The sequence below is a fragment of the Globicephala melas genome, chromosome 13 (genome assembly GCF_963455315.2).
Source record: "Globicephala melas chromosome 13, mGloMel1.2, whole genome shotgun sequence".
Taxonomy (NCBI): domain Eukaryota; kingdom Metazoa; phylum Chordata; class Mammalia; order Artiodactyla; family Delphinidae; genus Globicephala; species Globicephala melas.
The window spans coordinates 72,317,606-72,343,575 of NC_083326.1; the positions used below are offsets into that span (position 1 = coordinate 72,317,606).

General features: G+C 43.1%; 1 protein-coding gene across 4 annotated transcripts in view; it reads left to right on the forward strand.

Annotated features, from left to right (window-relative positions):
* Nucleotides 1-25,970, forward strand: part of MYO1H (myosin IH) — a 143,921-nt gene that overhangs the window by 95,692 nt on the left and 22,259 nt on the right. For all 4 annotated transcript variants that reach the window (XM_060310194.1, XM_030860621.2, XM_060310195.1 and 1 more), the window contains exons 2-16: nucleotides 1,079-1,240; nucleotides 4,617-4,732; nucleotides 5,998-6,196; nucleotides 7,150-7,230; nucleotides 9,564-9,743; nucleotides 13,059-13,157; nucleotides 14,274-14,387; nucleotides 14,710-14,781; nucleotides 15,442-15,561; nucleotides 16,633-16,700; nucleotides 17,036-17,141; nucleotides 17,435-17,515; nucleotides 19,476-19,567; nucleotides 21,277-21,371; nucleotides 24,423-24,469. In XM_060310194.1, the coding sequence (XP_060166177.1) occupies nucleotides 1,115-1,240; nucleotides 4,617-4,732; nucleotides 5,998-6,196; nucleotides 7,150-7,230; nucleotides 9,564-9,743; nucleotides 13,059-13,157; nucleotides 14,274-14,387; nucleotides 14,710-14,781; nucleotides 15,442-15,561; nucleotides 16,633-16,700; nucleotides 17,036-17,141; nucleotides 17,435-17,515; nucleotides 19,476-19,567; nucleotides 21,277-21,371; nucleotides 24,423-24,469 (1,596 nt within the window). In that variant the 5' untranslated portion in view covers nucleotides 1,079-1,114. The remainder of the gene's footprint in view (nucleotides 1-1,078; nucleotides 1,241-4,616; nucleotides 4,733-5,997; nucleotides 6,197-7,149; nucleotides 7,231-9,563; nucleotides 9,744-13,058; nucleotides 13,158-14,273; nucleotides 14,388-14,709; nucleotides 14,782-15,441; nucleotides 15,562-16,632; nucleotides 16,701-17,035; nucleotides 17,142-17,434; nucleotides 17,516-19,475; nucleotides 19,568-21,276; nucleotides 21,372-24,422; nucleotides 24,470-25,970) is intronic.

The following is a 25,970-nucleotide window of genomic DNA, read 5'->3' on the forward strand; positions in this document are numbered from 1 at the left end:
ATGATGTCAGTCTTTGTCACTAGAAGGTGCTGGAAGGGCATTGCAATAGCAGAAGGTTTCTCCTCACGGCTCCTTTTGTGATGTTTTGCTTTTCCTTGCCTTTCAGCTGCTGTCAGCTGCACAGTGGGATGTGGTGTGCAGACATACACGGACTGGGTACCCAGAGCACGGAGTCCCTAGTGACTTTGCAGCCCTGGCCTGGTCACCACCTTGCCACAGTCCTCCCAGTACAGACATCACACACTCCAGCCCTCCTACCCACAGCAGCTCCCCACTCCCTCTGCACACCCCCAGCCTCAGCTTACCTGAGCCCTGGAGAGCTGTTTCCCACGGCCCTCCCAACCCAAACAGGGCAGCACCAGGTCTCCCGCCCAGCGGTGATCTGGCTCCCTTTGCTCGTCTGTTCCTGGGAGGGTTGTTCTGCTGCCTGGTCTGGACTTAGTAACCTAGCAAGATTCTCCACCATCCAGTGGGCTGCCACCAACCTTCTCCGGGGAGGTCTGAAGCCCAGCCTTTGGGAGGAGACCCTCCAAGTTTGTCCTTTGTTGATGTTGAAATACTCCTCTGCAACAAGATAGTCTCCTTCTGACCAACGTTCTCATCACTCATCTGGGAATTACATAGGAAGTCTAGGCAACTAACCTTCAGTGAGTACATCATGGTCAGGAAAGCAGGCTATAGGGCCAGGCTATCTAGGTGCATATCCTGGCTCTGCCTTTTGGCACGTCTTGGACATGTTTTATAACCTCTCTGTCCTCAGTTTTCTGGCCTGTAGAATGGGCATGATAAGAGCATAGGGTCAGAATGAGGATCAAGAGAGATAATACACGTCAAGCATTTAGTGTAGTGACTAACAGTAAATGCTCAGTTCCTGGCAGCAGCCGCTGTTACTACAGTTATTGCTTTTACTATCATTACTTGTATCCCTAACTGGATCATAAATGCTTAATGAAGAGAGCATAATTTAATCTCTGCTCTCAACTATCCCCAGGATTTGGGATCTTGCTATTTCCATTTTAGACGTGCAATAAAAATGACAGAATAAGTGAGTTGCTGAGGAATGTTCTGTTTCCTGTAGAAAGAAGAAGTGCGGCGGAAGCACATTCGTCTGCACATGGAAAGCGCGCTGACTGCCCGGGACAAGGTCGGGGTGCAGGATTTTGTGCTGTTGGATGCCTACACCAGTGAATCTGCTTTTCTGGACAACCTTCGCAAGCGTTTCAGCGAGAACCTCATCTATGTAATGTAACCCATTTCTCAGCTGTTTTTCCTAGAGTGGTGGCTCCCTTCTGGTCTTGTCTCGATGATCGTGAACAGTTTCACTCTAATTAGGTTAGGCATTAAAGGGGGGCGTCGAGGGACCACTGTCAGGTACACTTTGATTCTTTGAATTAAGACTTTTATGTCTGCTGTTGGCAGAGACCCAACTTAAATCGGCCTAAGCTGCAAGAGGGAATCTATCAACCTATGTAGCTTCAGGGTCCAGAAATAGATCTAGGGTCTAGGGTGATGCCTTGAGGACTCTTTCCCATCCCTCTGCTTTCTTTTGCGTCAGTTTCCTTCTGGAGCAGCCTCTCTGCATGGTGGTGAGGTGACTGCCAGCGGAACCAGGCTGATACGTTATCCTCTTAAAGCTGCTACTGAGAAGGGAGCAAGTCTTCTGGGAGACGGAGAATGGTCGGCTCTGATTGGCCCATGTTGGGTCATGTGTCTGTCTCTGAACCAATCCGCATAGGTAGAGGAATATTCTGACTGGCCAGGCTATTCCCAGGCCCATGTTGGGTCATGTGTCTGTCTCTGAACCAATCCGCATAGGTAGAGGAATATTCTGACTGGCCAGGCTATTCCCAGGCCCACTTCTAGAGGTGAGGGATGAGGCCAGTGGTCCCCTGACCTCATGATATGGACTGAGAGCTGGAGAAGTTCTCTCAGAGGAATCTGTTGGAAGAAGGGGGACTTGATGGCAGGCAGGCAAAAATAAGAGATGTCCACCATATCCCAGGAATCTTCAAGGGTCAAGACTGCAGTATTTTACCAGAACTCTGTTCAAGTTGGTCTCCTTGCTTCTAATGGTCAATTTTTATTAAGATCTCCATTTATCACTCCACCTTGGTTTGATTGGTTGCTGTTCAGGTAAATTCCTTTAAGGATGCACTCAACAGTGTTTCTGTGTGTGTGTGTGTGTGTGTGTTATTGTTTAATTTTATTAGCTTTTGCTAAGAGTAAATGAGATGATCAGAAGCAGTTTAAAAATATTAAAAAAATTTTTTCTTATAGTTATTTTGTTTGTAATAGTGCCCGTGACAGTCTACATGTGGAAACCAAGGTTACCAAAAGAAACAAGCAAAGTGTTTCTCAGAGTGTACATTTTTAATTGTGGAAATAGATTTCATCTATAAGTTTATGTATAAGCAGAAGAGAAATAGTATGGTTTGGGGAAGTATAAGTGGGATGATAGGATCATCATGGATAAACGAAATGTTTCCAATCTGAACAGGTAAATTTCAGAAACTGTGTTCTATCTTGGAAGGTTTCTACTGATGGAAGTGATGCAGAGTTTTAGTCAAAATACTCATCTGTGATCCAGTTCTCTGACTTTGTCCTAGAGATTGGAAACAATAGTTGGAATGATTTTAGCATAATTTAATGTAGGCTTGAGTACCTCCAGTCTTTGAGACTCTGAAATGAAAAGCAACAACAAACTCAGAATCTGAAAATACCAGATATATTTTTTTATACCATTTTAATTTATTTATTTATTTTTGCGGTAACGGGCCTCTCACTGTTGTGGCCTCTCCCGTTGTGGAGCACAGGCTCCGCACACGCAGGCTCAGCGGCCATGGCTCATGGGCCCAGCCGCTGCGCGGCATGTGGGATCTTCCCGAACCGGGGCACGAACCCGTGTCCCCTGCATTAGCAGGCGGACTCTCAACCACTGCGCCACCAGGGAAGCCCTATACCATTTTTAAAGGTTACTTTCCGTTTACAGTTCTTACAAAATATTGGCTCTATTCCCCGTGTTGTACAATACATCCTTGAACCTATCTTACACCCAATAGTTTGTACATTCCACCCCCAAACCTATATCTTTCTCCTCCTAACCTCTCCCCTTTGGTAACCACTAGTTTATTCTCTATATCTGAGTACCAGATGTATTTTTTTTTTTTAATACTGGGATTTTTAAAAATAAATTTATTTATTTTACTTATTTATTTTTGGCTGCATTGGGTCTTCGTTGCTGCGCGCAGGCTTTCTCTAGTTGCAGTGAGCAGGGGCTACTCTTCATTGCGGTGCGGGGCTTCACCGCAACTACTGAAGCCCACGCACCTAGAGCCCGTGCTCCAGATGTATTTTTTTGTTTGTTTGTTTGTATTTTGCGGTACGCGGGCCTCTCGCTGTTGTGCCCTCTCCCGTTGCGGAGCACAGGCTCCGGACGCACAGGCTCAGCAGCCATGGCTCACGGGCCTAGCCGCTCCGCGGCATGTGGGATCTTCCCAGACCCGGGCACGAACCCGTGTCCCAAACCTGTGTCCCCTGCATCGGCAGGCGGACGCTCAACCACTGTGCCACCAGGGAAGCCCTCCAGATGTATTTTTAAAGGAGCCTAAATATTTATTTTTATATATAAGAGCTTAGAACTTTTATTCATAATCATATTCCAAGAAGCTTTCTTTAGTGGCTATACTACAAATATAAGTACTTCAAACACTTGATTATTAGTTGAATCCAACAATGAGATCTAGAGAAATAAATGCAAGTAGTGGGAGTGTTTGCCCAGTTTTAGATGGCAGCTATATATGCTTGCCCTGCTTTCACTCAGTCACCAGAAGGATCTTTGTGAAACATGAATCCATCGGATCATGGTGCACACCCTCAAAGTCATCTCTTTTACGTGATAGTTCAGGCCAGTGTTTCATTTCAGTAGCGGGGAGTGGGCTCTCTGACATCCATTGCATGTGGAATGAACCCCCCAGTTCCTGACACCCTGCATGGTCTCAACTCACACCCTCCCCAACATCCTCTCTACCATTTTCTAGTCTCCCGTCCCTCACTGGCCTCCAATGCAGAGCCACACATGTCCCCTCAGCCTGAGATGCCCTTCCTGCCTACATTTTTCATGACAGGCTCATCATCCTTCACGTCTCAGCTCAGATGTCATCTCCTTAGAGAAGCCTCCCAAAGCCCACTAGCTGGGTGGCCTTCCTTAGTCATTCACTCACTCGTTACTCTATGTATGCCTTTCTTAGCACACTCATTGAAGCAGTCTTGGGCCCTCGGCTCTTTGTCTGCCCACCTATGCCATGTAGGCTCCATGACAGCAGAGACCCCCCTCCCCACCTGTCTTATTTATCGTGTTATAGTCCCAGCACTGAAGGAACACAAGGGGACTATAGCAGAGACCCCCCTCCCCACCTGTCTTATTTATCGTGTTATAGTCCCAGCACTGAAGGAACACAAGGGGACTATAGCAGAGACCCCCCTCCCCACCTGTCTTATTTATCGTGTTATAGTCCCAGCACTGAAGGAACACAAGGGGATTATAGCACGTGATGGTCTTTTACTGTAGCCATTTGCACCCCGAAATTCCTCACTAGTGCTTTGGTCTATTCCTCTAGACATATATTGGGACCCTCCTTGTGTCTGTGAACCCATACCAGGAGCTTGGAATCTACACTGTGAGCCAGATGGAACTTTATCAAGGGGTCAATTTCTTTGAACTGCCACCGCATGTGTAAGTAGCACCCATGAGGTCAGCAATAGGAGTATTTTTCTCGCTTTCTACCTCTTTTTCCCCTCTCTCCCTTCACCCCACACATCCACCTACCACCCATCCATCCATTCATCTACCCACCCACCCACCTATTCACCCACCCATCCATCCATCTACCCACCCATCCATCTCCCCATCCATCCATCTACCCATCCGTTATCCATCCACCCAACCATGTACATCCTTGATGCACGCTTATTAGGTTGTGTATCTCACTTAAACTGCTGCCTTTCAACAGAGTAGAAAACAACAGCAGATCAAATCTAAGCTTAAATATGATGAGAAGTAGAATCTTTGTATGACTCCTGAGAAATCTAAATGTGGCCAGAGAGGTGTCTTCTCTTGGAAATGGATTGCTAGAGTGCCTTCTACTGGTACCTGAATGTCATGGCAGCTGAGAAGAATGCCAATTGGTAGGAACTTAGCAGGGCTGCAGATCCATAAGAAAAGCAATTTCCTGCCTGGTCTCTATGTGACTTGGGCTTCACTGAATTTCCCAGTTCTCCTCCTTGGTCGACTTCTGGGCTAATTATCTAGGTTCTCCCTTCATTTTTCTTGGTGATTCACCTATTCCACTCCCAAGGCATTTATGAACCTTTCTGCCTCACCACCACCAGTGATTTCTGAAATACCCAGCTTTCAAATTCAGCCACATACTAAGGTTATACCCTTGGGAGACCTTCCTGCTTTGGTTTCTGATATTGTAGATAAAGCCCTTATACTAGTTTTACCTCTTGTCCTAAAGTTATCACAGAGCTTTTCAAATCTTTTTGGCTTCCTGTCTCTATACTCTTAGTACTTTAGGTTTTGAAGGGAAGGAAACACGAGATGTTATATCTATTGAGTTACTCAATATTTAGACAAAATGTTATTTCCACCTACAGTTAATAGAGCATCTCTTGGGGATGTAACTTAGTATGTAGTTTATTCTTATAAGAAATGTTGATAGATTTTTAAAAAATTGGTAAATTTTGAAAAATCTTTTTATTCCTGCCCCAATTCTTCACTGTAACCCTTCTATTGTTAGAGTTTTGATATCTAGTACACTCTGTGAGTGATGGTGAAGGTTTGCTCTCTGTCTGAACTGAGTGCCTTGTACCACAATCTGGACATGGCTTCTGGGAGGCAGGGTACTTTGTCCTTCTGCTCTGGTGGGCATCAGAGTCAAGGGAAGGAGTGTTATAGTCACTTCTATTCCTTGCGTTTCTGTCTCACTACTTCCCCAGCTACGCCATAGCTGACAACGCTTACCGCATGATGTGCTCTGAGCTAAATAACCACTTCATCCTCATTTCTGGAGAGAGCGGGGCAGGGAAAACGGAGGCCTCCAAGAAGATTCTCCAGTATTTTGCAGTGACCTGCCCAATGACTGAGTCACTACAAATAGCCCGTGACAGACTGCTACTCTCCAATCCAGTGCTGGAGGTGAGCGATCTTTGAGGACCTAGAGAGGGCAGTGCCAGGGAGGTCACTAAGTAAGAATCTTCTGTTCGGGGAGGTCGGTCAAAATGGGCAGGTCTGGAAGTTAAGAAGAGGGCAGTGGATCACATGGGTAGTATTGTGGTTGAAGGGCGTGACCTTGAAGTCCAGCAGGCCTGGAGACTAACGCTGGGGCAGTCATGCACCAGCAAGCTTCTGCAGTCACTCCCCATCTGGAGAATGGGTCTACTCATAGTACCTACCTCTTAAAGAGGTTTTGAGGATTAAACAAGATGAATGCATAAAAACCACACAGCAGAATTAGTAAGCACTAAAATAATACTCTTATTATTCATTAATATTTTTATTGTTTAATTAAAATCTTTTTGATGATTATTATTTCTACTATTGCAATTCACTGACTTGCTGGATGATTTTGAACACGTTATTTTCTCCTGTGTTTTGGTTGCTCTTTGCGTAAAAGGTGTTTATGGTTGAAGGGATTTTCCCAGTAGACCTTTGGGCTGAACAGTTGACATCTTTGATATAGGAAGGTGTCTGGTGACGGGGGCCAATAACTGTGCCCTTCTAGAACAGCAAGGGCCTAGGGTCCTATCTGCCTCTCCTTAGGCCAGTTCTAATCTATTCCTAGATTGGACTCTAGGGAGAAGATATTTTTCCCTTCTTTTCTGTGGGTCCAGCCCCAATATTTGGCATCAAATCCTCTGTAAATAGTGATTCCTTCTTAGAAGATAAAGTATGGCTTTCATTCCTGGTTCCCCCTCCCCTCCTCCAGTGAGCATGTCAGTTAGGGTCAGGGATTCGACGAGCATGGCGAATGACTTAAACGGCACTGAATGACACTTAATGTCATTGAGTGACACGTTAAATGACACTGAATGACTTAAATGGCAGTGAATGACAATTTGGTTCGGTCTCCCCTCCCTTTGTATTCCAAGGCTTTTGGAAATGCCAAAACGCTCCGGAATGACAACTCCAGCAGATTTGGAAAATACATGGACATACAGTTTGACTTTAAGGTACACTGAAGCTCCTACTACTGCTTCATGGGGACCCCTGAACTTGCCAGCAGTGGAAACCCATCTCAAGGCACCTTAAGGGAGGAAGGGCATTTATTGGCTCAAAAAGTTGAAAAATCCAGGATTAGTGCTAGTTCTAGGAAATGCAAATAAAGACCATGATGACATATTTTACTATGTGGGCAAAAATTAAGAAGTCTGATAATACCAAGTGTTGGTAAAGATGTGGATCATTAGGAACTCTCACACATTGCTGGCGGGGAGTACATTGGTACAGCCCATTTGGAAAACAGTGTATCATCTTGTGATGTTGAAATCACATAATCTAAGGTGGAGCCATTCCCCGCCTGGAGATATTCCTACCGATGTGCAAACATGCCCACAACAGCACTGCTCACGGTGGTAAAGGGACTGGAAAAGAACGAACACATCTCGAGAGAGCTGAATGCCCATCAACAGGAGAACGGCCAAATTGCGGGATGCTCACACAATGAGATGTTTTATGGCAGTGAGAGCGTGTGAACGCCAGCTACGCACAATGTAGACGGGTCGTGAGAACGTACTGGGTGTCAGTGTGATGCCATTTCTTATAAAACTTGAAAACATTCCAAAGTAAACAATATATTGCTTATGTGTACATAATTATATGACATGGGTTGGCAAACTTATTTGGAGAGGGCCAGATAGTAAATATTTTAGGCTTTATGGACCATACAGCCTCTGTCTCAACTACTCAACTCTGCTCTTGTAGCATGAAAGTAGCCAGAGACAACACATAATGAATGAATGTGGTTGTGTTGTACACAGAGTTTAAATGAGGCTAATGCAAGTAGGAGGGGTAGACAAAGTTCTCAAGGACATATAATTCCAAGTGACAAAATGACACTTAGGCTAGAGAACAGTAACTGGCTGAGTGTTCAGTGTAGTGATGAGGACAGACTGACTCAGGGTTTCCCAGAGGCTGGAACATGGGTTTCTGGTGGTGTGTGCATAGACTTTGAAAAAAATTTAATAACGATATATATTTTTTCACTTTTTATTGAAATTCAACACATAGTAAAAAGGACACAAGTCATGTACACAGCTTGATAAATTTTTACATATGAATCTACCTGTGTAACCACCACTCAGATCAAGATATAAAAATTTCTAGCACCTAGAAGGTTCTCCTACCTGTCTCTGACAATACCCCCCTTCCCAAAGGTGATCGCTGTTCTGACCTCTATAATCACAGATTAATTTTGCTGCTTCTTGAACTTCAGAAAAATGGAATTATGCAATTGTTCTCTTTTGTGTTTGGCCTCTTTCAATCAACATGTCTGTGAGATTCAACCATGTTGCTGCATGGAATTGTTCATTTTTTGATTGCTCGACTTTTATCACCATTTATCTGTTCTCCTGTGTTGGACATTTGGGTTATATCCAATTTGGGGCTATTGCAAATAGTGCTGTGAACATTCTTGTACCTCTTTTAGTAGATATAAGCACACTCCTTTATGTTGGGTATATATCCAGAGGTGGCATTGCTGAGTTCTTACCAGCAATGTTATAATTGAGAGTTTCGGTTTTTCCACACTTTTGCCAACATTTGGTATTGTCAGTCCTTTTAGTTTTAGGCATTCTGGTGGGGTATAGTGGTTTCTCACTGTAGTTTAAATTTGTATCTCCCTGATTTTTAATGAAATTTTGCCCGTTGGTCATTTAAAAACCCTCTTGTATGTTAAAGTCTTTTGCTCATTTTTAATTGGGCTCTTTTTTTTTTCCCTTATTGATTTGCAAGTGTTCTATATATGTCCTGGAACACAAACCCTTTATTGGATAGCTTATTTAAAGCAATAATTAAGACAGTGTGATGTTGGCACAAGAATATATAAAGAGGCTGATGGACCAGAAGAGAGTTGAGAAAGACCCCTCCCCCCACCCCACTCACGTATATGGTCACCAGACTTATGACCAAAGCATCACTGTGATTCAGTATACATAGAATTGTCTTTCCAATAAATGGTGCTGGTCAACTGGAAATCCATATGGAGGATAAAGAGATCTTTGGCCTCAACTTCACCCCATATACAAAAATTGATAATGATAGATCATAGTCCTAAACGTGAATGGTAAAACAGTTGCTTCTAGACGAAAACACAGAAAATATCTTCATGACCGTGGGCGTAGGCAAAACTCTTTTTGAAACGGAACCCAGAAAACACTAATCCTAGAAGATTGTTAGATCAGACTTGATTCAAATTCAGAATTTCAGTTCATCAGAAGACACCAGTAAGAGAGTGGTTTGATTATTGGGGGGGGTTTTTCCCCGAATTTTTTGTTCTCTTTTGAAGGGCATTCCTGTAGGCGGGCATATCATCAGTTACTTGATAGAAAAGTCTCGAGTCGTCTATCAAAATCAGGGTGAGCGGAATTTCCACATCTTCTACCAGCTGCTAGAGGGTGGAGAAGAGGAGCTCCTTGCTTACCTGGGACTTGAGCGAGATCCCCAGCTGTATAAATACCTCTCACAGGTTGGAAAAACCAGCACCGGTTCTGGTGGCCCTTTGGAGGGCGGGATCAGGGGTGTTTGGGGGACTTCTGTGGGGTGTTCAATAACTTTCTTATTACCATTGTGGAAGTATTCTACTGATTGGTTTCTTGACCCCTCCTTTTACACCTGGCAGGTGTATCATCTTGGTAAAGTAACCAATATCTCGGTGAGTGGTTCTCAGCCCTGACTGAAGCTAGAATCACCCAAGGAGCTTTTGAAACACACAAATGCCTGGGCTCTACTTTCCAGAGATTCATATTTAATTGGTCTAGAGCAAGACCTGGACATCAGGGTGGTGTTATTTTTTTTTTCTTATAATTTTTTTATTATAAACATTTTCAGTTTTCAGAAAAGTTGGATCAAGATCATTACATGCCTCACTCACATTAAAAAATTATTACTACTTTGCTATATCTGTTCTGTCATCTAACTGCTGCTGAACCGTTTTAAAGCCATTTGCGATTTTATAGCACTTCCATCACAAATAATTCAGCATGTAGCTTCTAAAAAGAAGAGTATTTTCTTATGCCGTGCTGCCATATTGAACCTTAAACATTAACAATAATTTCCTTATATCATCTAACTAGTCCGTAGTCAAATTTTCCATTGTCCTCAAAATACTATCTATAGCAGTTTCTTCCAACTAAGATAAAATCATGCATCGGTTATTATGTTTCTTTCAATCTAGACTCTTACTTCTTTTCATAAAATTAACAGTGTGAAGATGCTAGAGCAGTAGATTGAGATTAAATATTTTTGGTAAGGACACTGCATAGATGCTCTGCGTAGGCATCCTGCATCATCTCAGCAGACACATGTTGTCCATTGCTTCACTGTTAGTGATGCGAATTTGATCACTAGGTGAAGGTGGTGACAGATCTTTCCACTGTAGAAATATTTTCCATCAGGGTTGTTTTAAACATTCCTTGGTGATTAAATGTCATTCAGGGAATCCCCTGGGTATTCTAATGCACAGCTGCGGTGAGAACTTCTGGTCTAGTGTGATAGAAACACACTGTCTATCTGAGTCCACAACCCTATGGTACTTCATTCTGCTTTCAGAACTAGTTTGGAAAAGACTTTTTTTGCACCTTCCTGCCTTCCATCCCGAGAACTGTTTTCTGCGAAATGAATGAACATCCTCCCTTACGGAAATAGTTCAGACCATTTCTATGAGCAATCCTAGGATGTAGTGTTGTACAAAGTGGCTTCCAGAATTTAACTTCCCAGCACTAATTTTTTTGCAACCAGCACTAGGGTGTGGGATGCTCAGGATGTCTAGCACCTCTCAGTGTTTGATGTCACTAGCACCTTTTTGCCCCAAGGTTTTTGGATTTTTCTCTTCTCTCTGGGCCTGGCTTGAAAGGAGGTCACTTGGTAGAGTACAAAGCAGGGACATCATTTAAGAAAGAGAGCCATGTCTTGTAAAGTGAATATTGTAAAATGAAGACCAGCGTATCATAGTAAGTCATGGAGGAAAAGACGACTTGATGGAAATTTATTTTGAAAAATGCAGCTAAATCAGGAAGATAAAAGAATCTCATAATCTCATTTTATACTTAACAAACTTTGTACTAATTCTTTTTTTTTTTTTTTTTTTTTTTGCGGTACGTGGGCCTCTCACTGTTGTGGCCTCTCCCGTTGCAGAGCACAGGCTCCGGACGCGCAGGCCCAGCAGCCATGGCTCACGGGCCCAGCCGCTCCGCGGCATGTGGGATCTTCCCGGACCGGGGCACGAACCCGCGTCCCCTGCATTGGCAGGCGGACTCTCAACCACTGCGCCACCAGGGAAGCCCTGTACTAATTCTTAGAGCAAAGAATAAATCAAACTTGAATTTTTCTTTTTGAGGACCTCATTTTTCCAACAGAGCTGTACGGGAGCACCACCTTTGGCTTTTCATAACATGATCAGAGGATCAATTTGTTACACTCTTTGAGGACTTCATCCATTAAGGATGGATTTCATCCATTTAAGAGGGCTTCATTTATGTAGGGCTTCTCCTAACCATTCGATTATCAAATCACTCTCTTTGGGAATGTATCATGCCTCTATCCTTGCAGATTTTTTCTGGCCCGATTAATTTGGCAAGATCCTCATGCCACAGTGGCTTTGGAAATGGCTCAAGCAATTCACCAGTGTTATTTTGATCGATTTCATATTCTCCTGTAACTTTGGCAAACTTTGTGACTGCTTTGTAGTGTATTTGCACTGCTTCCAAACCCCTAGGTGTCCTCTGAGGGCTGACTTAGACTAGCCCTGCCCTTGGAGAGGCAAGAGCAGATGTTGCTAGTTGTGTGGGCAGGGATATTTGGGAGGTTGCAGATTTAACACTGGCCAGTTCACTGGTGAATGTTTTCGTGGTATGACACCTTTGTTTTCCCCACGCAACAAGGAACTCTTTTAAGGTAACCAATCTTCAGATAATCAGGAAACTAGGAATACTCGGCACTACAAAAGCAAAACAACGACAACAAACCCTCATCTAGAAGGTTTTCTCTTTAAATTGTGATACTGGTAGTCTGTTACTGGTTTAAAACACAGCCTCTAGAGTTAATGGGAAAAGTCTTATTACACTTCCTGTAGAATCTGTGTTTCTCTAGATGCCGAACTTTTATTTCCTTGAGTGAAGGAAATCCTGCAGTGAAGTTTCTGATGTTGGTTGCTAAGTGTGTCAAGATTATTTTCAGAATTTAAACACTGTCATTTTCCTGTATGTTTCAGCAGATATCTATTGAGACAAGTGTTTCCAATGTATTCAGCAAAAATGGCAAGAAAACCTATTTTTAAAAACACACTAAAGATATACCACTAATATGTAACTTTGAAAGTTTTCCCAGACAGATTTTTTTTTTTTTTTTTTTTTTTTTTTTTTTTTGCGGTACGGGGGCCTCTCATTGCTGTGGCCTCTTCTGTTGTGGAGCACAGGCTCCGGACGCGCAGGCCCAGCGGCCATGGCTCACGGGCCCAGCCGCTCCGCGGCATGTGGGATCTTCCCGGACCGGGGCACGAACCCGCGTCCCCTGCATCGGCAGGCGGACTCTCAACCACTGCGCCACCAGGGAAGCCCTCCCAGACAGATTTTTAAACAAAATTACAAATAAATTTGAAAAAAGCAGCAGTTGGCAAATCGTCAGGTGCTAAACAGTTAGAATAAAATCCATTTTTTTCACAGCTCAGAACATTATAGAACTAGCTTTTTTGTGCTTGTAGAGAAAATCATTTTGATTAGGAGTGTTTATAAACCTAACTGTCCTTATAAAAATGCTGTTAAGCGACCCAATTCTGTGTCAACAGGGCCACTGTGCCAAAGAGTCGTCTATTAATGACAAGAACGACTGGAAAACTGTTTCCAATGCCTTTTCTGTCATCGATTTTACTGAAGATGATCTTGAGGTATGAGCCCCCCGAGGGCAGAGATGCCAGTAGTCAGGTCTGGGATTGAGGAAACCATCCTGGTTTCTTGGTGATTACACGGTAGGGTTGCCAGATTCAGCAGATAAAAACATAGGACACTTAGGTACATTTGCATTTCAGATAAACACTGACTAATTTTTTAGTAGAAGTATGTCCCAACATTGCATGGGACAAACTTCATACTAAAAATCAGTCATTGCTCATAAATACACGACCATGTGTAAAATAGATAGCTCGTGGGAACCTGCTGTATAGCACAGGGGGCTCAGCTCGGTGCTCTGTAATGACCTAGATGGGTGGGGGATGGTGGGGGGAGGGAGGTTCAAGAGGGAGGGGATATATGTATACATATAGCTGATTCATTTCATTGTACAGCAGAAACTAACACAACATTGTAAAGCAATTTTACTCCAATTAAAAAAAAGAAAAAAAAATCAGTCATTGCTTACTTGAAATTCAAATGTTAACTGGGCATTCTGCATTTCATCCAGCAGCCCTGAATTTTCCCAGTGCTGAGTGCCAGCAGGTGGTCATGTTTCCTCTTCCCCTTAAACCCAATCTCAAATATTTAATCCCCTAGAGTGCTAGGAATATCATTTATTTATGCTTCTATATTGGAACAAACTGGACCAAATTGTAGGATTTATAAACAGTTTGTTTTTACATCTTTTTGTCCTTGTTTTCTGGGTGGGGGTGGGTGGGTTGTTAAACTATTGATCTTTCAAGGACCAGGATATAATTTTTAAAAATATATATATGTATGTATATATACACATATGTGTGTATATATATATACACACATATATCTGGGATCATGACATTTGAACATTAGATTGGTGGGGAGGCACAGGGTGATATCAAAATAGCAGTGTCTTGTGCTGGAGATGAGTGAGGCATCATCCTGCCCTCCGCAGAGGCTCTTTCCCGGCTTCCCTTAATATCTGGGGAAGGAGGAGACTCCATTCGTTCTGTGAGCTCCAGGCTGGAATTCAGGGGCGGGGAGTTCTCCCTCGGGTATCTCCCCTGATGACATTTATCAATTAGGCAGCCACCGTCTTCTCTCCCTGTCCTCCTCACCACTTCCCACATTCCTAGAATCTCTATGGAATTATTGCCAGTGTCCTACACCTGGGGAACATCTGTTTTGAAGCGAACCAGCAGGGCTGTGCCTGCATACCAGACACCCACGAGATCAAATGGATTGCCAAGGTGACGGTCCAGTTTGGGAGAGCCCCGGTGCGGGGGGAGCAGACACTCTCAGAGATGGAGAGGCCGGGGAGGGGAGTGAGGCAGCCGGATGCCCACGTCCCAAACGGCTCACATCGTGTTCTCCCAGCTGACACTGGTTAGGAGGTTTAAAGAGCGTGGGGGTAGATGAGGGAGCGGGTAAAAGCCAGTTGGTTGAAAGACCAAATATGATCTGTTTTGCATTAAAGCACAGTTAGTAGGGCAGGTACACCTGGACCTGGAAACTCTTTATTAGTGAGTAAAGTTGGGTTACTGAATGGCATTTTGATTTCCATTTATTCAGCTCCTAGGGGTCAACCCATGGGACCTTCTGGAAGCTCTCACCCATAGAAAGATTGAAGCCAAAACGGAGGAGGTAAAAATGGCTCTAGGTGGAAATGTACCTGCCCTTCCCACCACTGCTGCCAGCAGGATGGTGGCCCTAGGGGAGGCCAGACTCCTGAATCCTGCCCACCAGGTCCTGTGTGGTCCAGCTTCTGGCAGCATCTCCTGCCTTAACTTCCCCATCCCCCAACATCCCACCATCACAAGCTCTCTGTGCCTCACACTCGCCCTGCCTTCCCTCCACAGAGTCTTTGCATATGCTGTTCCCTCTGCTGGAACACTTTTCCCTATGCTTCTTGTAGTTAACCCAGCCTTATCCTTCAGTTCCCAGGGATCATTTCTTCAGAGTCCTTTCCCTGCTCATCCCACCCCTACCCTGAAGCACCATATGTATCTCCTTATAGCACTTGTCACTCTCAGCTTGAGAGCAACATGACGCTTCTTTGTGTGACTTATTGAATGTCCCCCTGCCAAACGTGAGCCCACAAAGGCTGGAACTGTTTGTCTTAGTCATGTCTATGTATCAGCACAGGGCCTGGCGCTCAAGAAATAGCATAAACAGCACAGGCGGGAGGCGCATCTTTCCCCAGCAAGTATCCTTCCCTAGTCATCTTTAAAGCCTAGGTTGAACACTCAGGAGGCCTTTTAATTATTTTAACCTCTGTAAAGATGTACCTGTCGTTCTTCTCAGGTGATATGCCCACTGACGCTAGAACTCTCTGCCTACGCTAGAGATGCAATGGCAAAGGCCGTTTACGGACGAACGTTTACTTGGCTGGTCAACAAAATCAATTCCTCCTTAGTGAACAAGGTTGGTCCACACACATTGGGTCATGTGCTCACTAACATGGTAATGTTTTATAACCAACCTCTTTAAAGAATTTGTGAGAATTGACTGTACGCTCCTGGTGGGCAGGGATGGTGTCTTTTCACGTCTACATTTCCAGTGTCTAGCACACAGTAGGCTCACAAAAATGCATGCTGAATGATCTTGGCTGGGTGTCCCCAAGTGTGGGACACACAGCATTGCAAGTATGCCAGGTGGCTTTAAGTATACACAGAAGCTTTTCCTTTTAACAGTATATTTTAATGTGTATAAGAAAAAACAGGCTGACTCCTTTGAATTTACCCCATGGGCATGTTTCCTTTTTAAGTGGAGTTATTTAAATAAAAAAGGGAGTTTACTCAAAGCTGGAAATTAAGGAAATGATGATATGAGGGCAACGGGGTACACAGATGTGGTGAGACTCACGGAGGAAGCATGCAAAGGACAGATTTGGATACATTGACTCAGTCCATCATATACAACGTTAAATTGTGTCCCTTAATAAAAAAAAAAAAAGGCATGCTCTCTTTAAATAGCCATCCTTGCGGGACAACACTCGGTCCTCTGTTGAAAATGATATCCAAAGTATCTGCCTTCTCTCCTGGATAAACGTCTCCTTCGTGCTGTTTATAGCTTCCTTCTTTCCTTCCCTCCCTCTCTCCCTTCCTTCCTTGTTTTCTTTCTCTTTTTTTTTTTCTCTTCCTCTTCTTTTCTCTCCCTCTTTCTCTATCTCTTTCTTCTTCTTCTTCTTTTTTTTTGGATTGAATGTGGGATTGGGAGGCTGAAGAGGGCTGAAGCAAGGAAGTGAATCAGAAGATGAAGGTTTCACTGCTCCGGTGATGGATAAGGAAGCTGGGATGGGATCTGGGGAGGCTGCAGGCAGGAAGAGGCAGTCTGGGAAAATTATTTCTACCCTAAAATTCTTCTGTGAGCCATTGCTGGAGAGAGAAGGCATGAGATTTATAGCCAAGTCCCAGATTCGGGGACAGCTACCAGGTTTTGAGGGTCACAGAGTAAACAACCTTAACGATTAATGGTGTGTGTTACATTGACTAGGATTACACTGGGAAAACGGTGATTGGATTGCTGGATATCTATGGGTTTGAAGTCTTTGACAAGAATGGGTGAGTTCGTTGTTACCCACTGGTTCTTTGTTTTTCTTTAAGGTCTGAGTCTGGTTTATGGCATCTCTGATGTTATTGGAATTCATTTTCCTATTTCTAGAAATTCTCCAGATTTGCATAGCCCCTACCTAATAGACTTTTCTAGAACCGGAAGAACTATAAAAAATGCAAATGTCTTTTAGCTTGACTCTTCTGATCTATTTAGTAAATTATTTGTTTAATAAGGGCTTTGGTTTTTCTGTATGGAAAAGCATCCTTAAAAATAAGTAAAAGCAATTTTTTAAAACTTGGTCTACTCACGTAGCTTTAGTTACTTAAATCTTTTGCACCTCTAGTTTTGAACAGTTCTGTATAAATTACTGCAATGAGAAACTCCAGCAACTATTAATTGAGAGAACCCTAAAAGCGGAACAGGCAGAATATGAAATGGAAGGTATAGAGGTAAATGTTTCGATGTTTTCTCCTCATTTGATTTCTTAACCTAGCAAAAGACATTTACTTGAGAAATATTATTTCATTGGAGATTTTTCCGGATTAGTACTAAGGATTATTTTTCACTCCTTCTCTGCTTATTTTGTGGGAAGTTATTTTGATATTCAGCAAGTATTCTTTTTGAAATGTTAGAGATAAAAATCAGATTTGGGAAAAACAGTTGGAAAATCAGTTTAAAAGAATTATATTTGATGTTCATCTTAATCCTTCTTGGAGAATTTTTTTCCTCTTTGTCATTTTAGTGGGAGCCAATTCAGTATTTCAACAACAAGATCATCTGTGACTTGGTAGAAGAGAGACACAAGGGAATCATTTCCATTCTGGTGAGAAAATTAACATTGACTTGGGGCCCATTCAATGGTATTTACAATACCCGGAAGATCTTTTCCCCAGGCTTACAAAGGGTTAAGAGTGAAATCCACTGGATTATTGAAGAATGCGAGTTGAACTTTTTTGCTGAATGTTTGCTCCAGGCTTTAGGCCGAGCTTCCCTCTCTTGTTCAGATTCACAGACCTAAATTATAGCCCATCAGGAGATCACAAGGAAAGACCTTTTATCATGAAAGCATGCGTGTCTCTCTTCGATAGACATGGCAGGGTGAGCCAGGGAACTGGGGACCTGGTTTAGGCACTTGGGGGAGGGGCTGCTTTCATGCTTAGCACTGAGCAGGGAGCCAGAAGACTTAAAGGAAGGCTTTATAGAGAATATCCATGGATTCTGAGTTGAGGCTCTGTGAGGTGGGCCTGTGACCTTGTTTTGAACTATCGTGACTTCTGAGAACGTCAGGGTCCTCGAATCCACGATTGTTCCACTTCAAACATCAACGTCTCTAACAAATTCTGAAGGCCAGTGAGAAATGACTTCCCTGCCTTGCCTTCCATTCAGGATCATCTGTACTACGGTTTGCCTCCCTGTTAATGAGAATTACCGGTCCCCTTCCTCCTCCTGCCTCCCCGACAACTAACTGGTGTGTGAACCCACGATTCTGAAGCACAGCAGGGACATTGATGGGTGGTGACTGTAGTCGCCAGGAACATGGGCACCATCTCGATTCAAATCCCAGCCCTACTGCTTATTAGCTGTGTAAGCTTAGGTAGGTGTCTTCACCTCTCTGAGCTCCAATTTCATCGTCTTTCAGTGGGTCCAGTGATAACAGCACTTACCTCAGAGAGGAGCTGTAAGGACAAATTAAGTGAGATAATACATGCAGAGGGCTTAGAACTATACCTGGTGCGTGGCAAGCATTCAGACTCTATCCGTTCAACAAATACCTATTGAATGCTTACTTTGTGCCAGGATTCTGCCTTGTGCTTTGGGACACGGCAGTGGACGAAACAGGTCAAAACGGCTGCACTCAGAGGCTTTAAGTTCTAGCATGGAGAGACCAACCACAAACAGGTGAATGGGCAAAATGCACGGATTGTGCAATGGAGAGAAAAGCAGGAAGGGTTAGATGTGCTGGGGAGGGAGGTTCAATTTTAGCTAAGATGGCCTAGGAAGGATTCTCTGAGAAGGTGACGTTTGAGCAAAGACCCGAAGGTGGGGGCAAGCTGCGTGGACGTCCAGGAAGCACAGACTGACGTAAGCTAGTACACGTACGTTCAACGTGCCTGCAGATTGCTAGACTAGTATTTTAAAATACCTTAGTAATAAGTACTTGTTTCTATTTGGTTTGCCATAGATGGAATCAGAAAGCATAGAAATGGTGCTTTGTAAGAACTGTTTCTCCAACATGAACCCAGCTTTTTTGTTGTTTTAATAAAAGCTACAGGGTTGATTCATTTTTTTTAAGATGGTCAATTAAATGTTATCACTGTTGAGGACCCAAAACGGGAAATAGACATAGCTTGTGAAATAGGAAAGGTTAGACTCAACTAGTTTTACGGCTCGCTTTCCCTGAGGGCTTTGCTCCTAGTCAAAGAGGGTGTGTTCTTGGCCAGCTGGTTACGAGTGGTTAAGAGACAATGAAGTTGAGTGTTTCAGCTGGTTGTGAAAGCTGCGAAGTGTCCCTGGGAAGACTTTGGACACAGGTGTCAGACAGGTGGGAGAGTTGACTTTTCATGGAAATTTCCAGTCTCTCTGGTTCCAAGCTTCCCTGATCAGATTTGAGAAGCGGAGCACGTGTGATGGATTACCCTTCCTCCCCCAGAAATGTTCACCCAAACTTGTGTGAGATGATATATTTCAATCCACTACATTTTGCCCCAGCTGGTGGAAGCATTTAAACTTGGAATTGATGGAGGGTGGCGCCATGAACAGAGACTTCTGTTTCTGTTTTGTAGGATGAAGAATGTATTCGTCCTGGTCCTGCTACAGACTTGAGTTTCCTGGAGAGATTGGAAGAGAAAGTGGGCAAGCACGCACACTTCCAAACGTAGGTGTCTCCTTGCGAGGCTGCTGCGTGGGGGAAGGTCACGTAGAGTTGACCTTCGAACAACATGAGTTTTAACGGCGTGGGGCCACTTATACATGGGTTTTTTTTCAATAGTAAATACTTACAGTATTACGTGATCCCATCCCCTGTTGGTTGAATCCATGGATACGGCAGGCCAGCTATGAGTTATACACAAATTTTTGACTGCGTGGAGGTCGGTGCCCCTAAACCCCACGTTGTTCAAGGGTCAACTGTATCTCCGTTATCTTGGATATATGGACAGTGCTCTCCAAGAGTACAGATACTTCTTCATTCCTAGAAATATGATGATACGCCAACTGCACAACTTTTGTTGGTAGGGGTCAAGCTCATGTGAATTCCAAGTAGAATTTTTTTTTAAGATTTTGTGTCTTTATTCATCATCATTTCATTTTGGACATGTCCACATGCATGAAATGTCTCTTCTTGATTCAGGTATAAAATTCATGCAGTGGTGTATGTAGATCTGAATTGTACAACCAGATGAATTATGATATTTGTGTGTACCCACATCACCATCCCACAGATGAAGACATAGAGCATTTACAGCACCCCAGAAAATCAACTAGAAATTTAACATAGTCTTTGAGACAAGAAGGAGAGAATTTAAGGGCATGTGCTCTGGAGTCGTAGGGAGCTGGTTATGAATCCCAGTTCAGCCACTTATGAGACACGTGACTTTGGGCAAGCAATACTCCTGAGTTTGAGTTTCCCCTTCTACAAGATGGGATAATTAATATACCTACCATATAGCATTGTAAATGACTACATAAATCATCTAGTGTAATTTCTGGCCATAGCAAAGATTCAGCAAATTGCAGTGGCTTCATCAAACCCCTTATAGACTATTGAAAGGATAAATAAGTGGAACTGGATAAGTATATGAATCAAGAATGGGAAAATAAGTTGTAAGATCTTCACAGGTGGGATCATATATGGCCATGAGAATGAACAATCTATAATACATGCAATAATGTAGGTAAATCACAAAAGCATGTGATCAAAAGAAATCAGACACAAAAGAGTACATACTATATGGTTCCATTTCTATGAAATATCAAACCAGGTAAAAACAACCTCTTCTGTTAACTGTCAGGTTGTACCTGGAGAGGGCTCAAGGTTGGGAGTTCTCAGCGACTAGTAATGTTCTGTCTCTTGATCTGATGCGAGTCACACAGAAGAATTCAGTTTGCAAAAATTCATTGAGCTGTGCGCTTGGGATACGTGTGTACATAATATATATGTATATACATTTCAAAAAATTTATAAAAAATTATGAATCACCAGGATCTGAAAAACAATGTTTCATCAGTAGTTTAGTCTCTGAGCATCATCAAAATGTAAAGTAGTAAAACTGACTTTTAGGCATCACCTAGAAAAATGGAAGTTATTTCATTGTACAAATAAATGTGTTTCTGTGACTCATGTATTTTTTTCCCATTCCTCGGTGCTTATGAGAAGGAAGGATCTAATTTTAGAGAGACCTTGGTCTGTAGCCAGAAGAAATCGGAGGCAAGGTTTCCTGGGAGCTGCCCTTTGCGGTTAGCTTTCAGTGCTGGACTTCAGCTGATTGTCACAATCCTAAATAACTCTTTTGCTTTATATGTTGGTGCATTTTGTGGCAGTGAAGTAGAAAGTTTCAGTTCGTGTCTGTTTCTGTCTTGCTGCAGCCGGAAGCTGGCAGGTCCAAAGTGCAGAAAGAGGATTGGCTGGATGGAGTTCCGGCTCTTCCACTATGCAGGAGAGGTCACATACTGCACCAAGGGTGAGTGTCCGTGGGGCACAGGTTACAGGTCACAGCCATGCAGGTGCCCCCGAGTCCACTGAAAAACTGCTGGACATCTGTCTCAAATGTTCCCTAGCCCCGCGTGCAAATACGCCATTTTAAAAGTATTTTAAAAGTTTTTACTTTTATATATAACCACTTTATTGTGATAATTCACATAGCATCTATTTCACCCGTTTGAAGTGTACAGTTCAACAGTTTTTAGTATATTCACTCTGCAATTGTGCAATTACCGCCACATTCTGTTTTAGAACATTTCCCCATCACCCCAAGAAGAGCCCCTTTACTCATTAGCAGTCACTCCCCATTTTCCCCCAGCCCCTCTCCCCCAGCCCTAGGCAACAAACCAGTCTACTTTCTGTCTCTGTAGATTTGCCTATTCTGGACATTTCATAGAAATGGAATCACACAACATGTGGGCTTCTGTGTCTGGCTTCTTTCACTTATATAATGTATCATGTTTTCAGGGTTCATCCACGTTGTCATTCCTGTTTAATTGCCAAATAATATTCCATTGCATGGTTACACCACATTTTGTTTATCGCTTCATCAGTTGATGGGCATTTGGGTTGTTTCCTCTTTTTCGCTATTATAAATAATGCTGCTGTGAACATTTTTTCCAAAGGATTTTTCAAACGCTTTCTTTTGTCACTTCTGCTTTAGGTTCTAGATAATTTTTACTTCTAAAGAAGTTTATTTTGCTAAAAAATCTTTAAAAAGTAAAATACTGTGTATTAGGTTTTTTCCCTTAAGTACAGAGTGGTATAAAAAAGAAAAAACTTTTAAAATAGGACAAATCTCTCTATGTATATAACTTATTGATTTTTGTTTAAGAATAAAGTAATACACATGCAAGGCTAGAAATTTCTGACAGTACAGAAAAGTACAAAAGGAAAACTAAAAACCCCTTTTATTCTTAGTCTCTCCCTGAGGTAAATACAAGAACCAACTGGAAAATACAAATGTCTTATGCATATACTTACACACGTGGGGACGTGCACGTGTGCACACACACACACACATCTAAGTAACACAGATTGTTGTTTTGTGTTATCTCTTTTGCATTTTTCATTTAATGGATATCGGCAATCATTTGGACTCCCAACTAATATTCATTGAGCTCCCACTATGGGCCAGGCACTGTCCCAAATGCTTTACCTCTGTTGCTCGTTTAGACCTTACAGAACCACCCTGTGAGGTGGGTAGCCTTATTAGCCCCCTTTTAATCTATGAGGCACTGAACTCAGAGAAGTTAAATAACTTGACCAAGGTCACACACTCAGGCCTCTTGCCTCCAGACCTGCATTTGCTCTCCATAGCAACAAACAGATTCCTCTGCATTTCTTCTGAAAAGCTACAGGTACTCCCTGTGGGGCTGTGTCCTGTCATCTGTTTGATGGCCTCTGGTTGTTTCCAGCTTTGTCTCTTGTAAACGCTGGTGTGTTTGACATTTTTGTCTCTTCCCACTTAGCCAATTTGTGCATATTATATACCTAGGATAAATTCCCAGAAGTGGCATTGCTAAGTTAAAGATTCTATCAAAAGTTCCTTTTGACCACTTCTGGGCATATATCCTATTTGTACACCCGTGTACATAGGAGCATTATTCACAATAGCCTAAAGGTGGAAGAAACTCAAGTGTCCATCGATGGATGAACGGATAAACAAAATGTATTCTGTCCTTTCAATGGAACATTATTCAGGCTTAAAAAGGTAAGAGGGCTTCCCTGGTGGCGCAGTGGTTGGGAGTCCGCCTGCCGATGCGGGGGACGCGGGTTCGTGCCCCGGTCCGGGAGGATCCCACATGCCGCGGAGCGGCTGGGCCCGTGAGCCATGGCCGCTGGGCCTGCGCGTCCGGAGCCTGTGCTCCGCAACGGGAGAGGCCACAGCAGTGAGAGGCCCGCATATCGCAAAAAAAAAAAAACCAAAAAACGAAAGGTAAGAAATTCTGACACCTGCTACAACATGGATGAACCTTGAAAACATTATGCTAAGTGAAAGAAGCCAAACACGAAAGGACAAATCCATTCCACTTACATGGGGTATGTAGTCAAATTCATAAAGACAGAAAGTAGAGTAGAGGTTATCAGGGGCTTCAGGGAGGAGGAATGGGGGGTTAGTGTTGAACCAGTACAAATTTTCAGTTGGGGAAAAAGAAAAGTGTTCTGGAGATGGATGGATGGTTGAACAACAATATGAATTCACTTAATGCCACTGAACTATACACTTAAAGATAGTTTAAATGGTAAATTTTATGTATGTTTTACCGCAATAAAAATGTAGTTTTGATAAGTCCAAATTGTCATCTAAAAAGGTTGTATCTTAGACATTGCTGAGGCATCTTTTTTTTTTTCCTGATGCATGTCATCTTTAGCTGGTTTTGACTTTATAATGCCATCTAGTTACTAATTTAATTACTAACTGGCTAGGTTTTAAGTGAGCATTGATAAGCCAAGTTTTAAAATTGGAAATAATGTGTCTTCCTTTGATGCCATTGGGTACCACTAGTCCAAGTGCTTGTGCTTGATTTTTGTCAGTGGTGGGGGTGATTTTCTCATCCATCTACATAGTCTCACCTGGCTGCCCTTGGCAATCAGCTCCCTTCCATGGTTTCAATGTCATTCATTGTATGTGTAGTTCTTTACTAGGGCACGTGTACAATACTCAGTGTAAGGACTCTACATTCATGTGATAGCTCATCGGGGTTTAGCGTGTAGCATGTGAGCTATAGGTCAGTTCTGAGGACTTGGTTCTTGACCAAGGATGGAGTTATCCCCCAGGGACATCTAGCAGTGTCTAGAGATCTGGCATCTAGTGGGTAGAGGCCAGGGCTGCTGCTAAACGTCCACAATACACAGGACAGCCCCCAAAACAAAGAATGATCCAGCCCCAAATGTCAGTATTGCCAAGGCTGAGAAACTCTCATCCTAAAAGATTATTTTTAGAATTTCCCTTTACAATCAGTTGGGACGGAATTGTATTTTTAGTCAAAAACATTGATTCAGGGATTTCTTATTCAATGTTTTACAGGATTCTTGGAAAAAAACAATGATCTCCTCTACAGACATCTGAAAGAAGTAAGTCTGAAACTTAAGTACATGTGTTTCTGATGGTTATGAGATACCACCTGTGATACTGACTTTGGGGTAGATTTGGCTTTCTGGATTTTTCTCTTCCATGCATTACATTAGAACTCCAGCATGTCATGGCCGGAACAGACATTTAAGATCATCTGTATGAACACTTGACTCAACAAACCCATTCATATGTGTGTGGTGTCCTTCCTGTGTGCCAGGCATGGTGCTAGCTCTGGGGTCTCAGTGGTGAACAGGACAGTCCTCGTTCTCAAGGAGGCTTATTATCATCGGGGGTTGGGGGCAGGGTGGGGAGGGAGGGAGGAGTGGCTGAGAATAAATACATACACAATTAAGTTATCCATCAGTGAGAAGTGCTATGAAGAAAATACGGAACTATGATTGAGAGGGACATTTTAAATTTAGTTTAAGTGGTCAGAGAAAACACCCTCGTTGAGGTGACTTTGAGCTGAAACCTGAACGAGAAGGATCTTGGCCTTGGAAAGATCAGGGGCTACTCCAGGTAGCGGGACCAGCATGTGCAAAGGCCCTGAGGCCCAGGTGAGCTCAGCATGTGTTCAGTGAGGGGGGCATTGAGAGCTCAGCAGGATGAGGTCTCCAGGGAGGAGTAGAGATCTTGTCTTGGAGCAGTGGGAATACACTGGGGTGAGACAATCCAAGGATGAAGAAACTGAGACCCAGAGAGATCATGACTTGTTCAAGATCATATCTCAAGGTGGGGCTGGAACCAGGTTATGCCCCTGGGGCTACCAATGAAATTCCATCTCTTTTCATATGCCTCACTGATCAGAGAAAACTGCGGGGTTTTTTTAAGCCTTTATTTTGTATTAAAATAGTTAACTGTTTTTTTAAAAATTGGATCGTATTTAATGAGCTTGGTTTATGAAAAGCTTAAATAAACCTAGAGAGATATTTTCAGAGAGAACATGCAAACGGTTCATCTCAGGCATGTTTTCTGCCCTTCCCTATTATTCTCTACCACTTTAGGACCACTTGTCCCAACCTCTGGGATTCAGGATGGATAAACGATTCCTAACTTTGTATGTTTGCTCCAGGCGGTGCTCTCTGGGTCTGAGTCTCAGCCGGACCCTGTCCCAGCTGGTCGGGGGTGTCTCATGGCAGATTTCCCCATCGGTGAAGTGGGTCTGTTGATGCCTTCCTCTTGGAGTGGAAGGTCCTGTTGGACAAATGGGAGACAGTGTTCCCCTTGTGGCTTTCCCCTCTGTGGGCATTGCCCATCCCCTTCACAAACCCATCCATGGAGGGTGCTTCCCACAGGAAGAATCTCTAAATCTCCCACTTTTTCCACCATGGCTGAAGTTCCTTGTACTTTCTGAGATGGGTGCTTTCTAATTTTTAAAATTTCCTATCTGCAAATTACTCTCTCATGCCACTGTGAGTTTAAAATTGGGGTGAGTTAAAAAAAATTCTTTTCTAAGTTTTAACTGTGGCAAGATACACATGCATAATCTGAAACTTACTA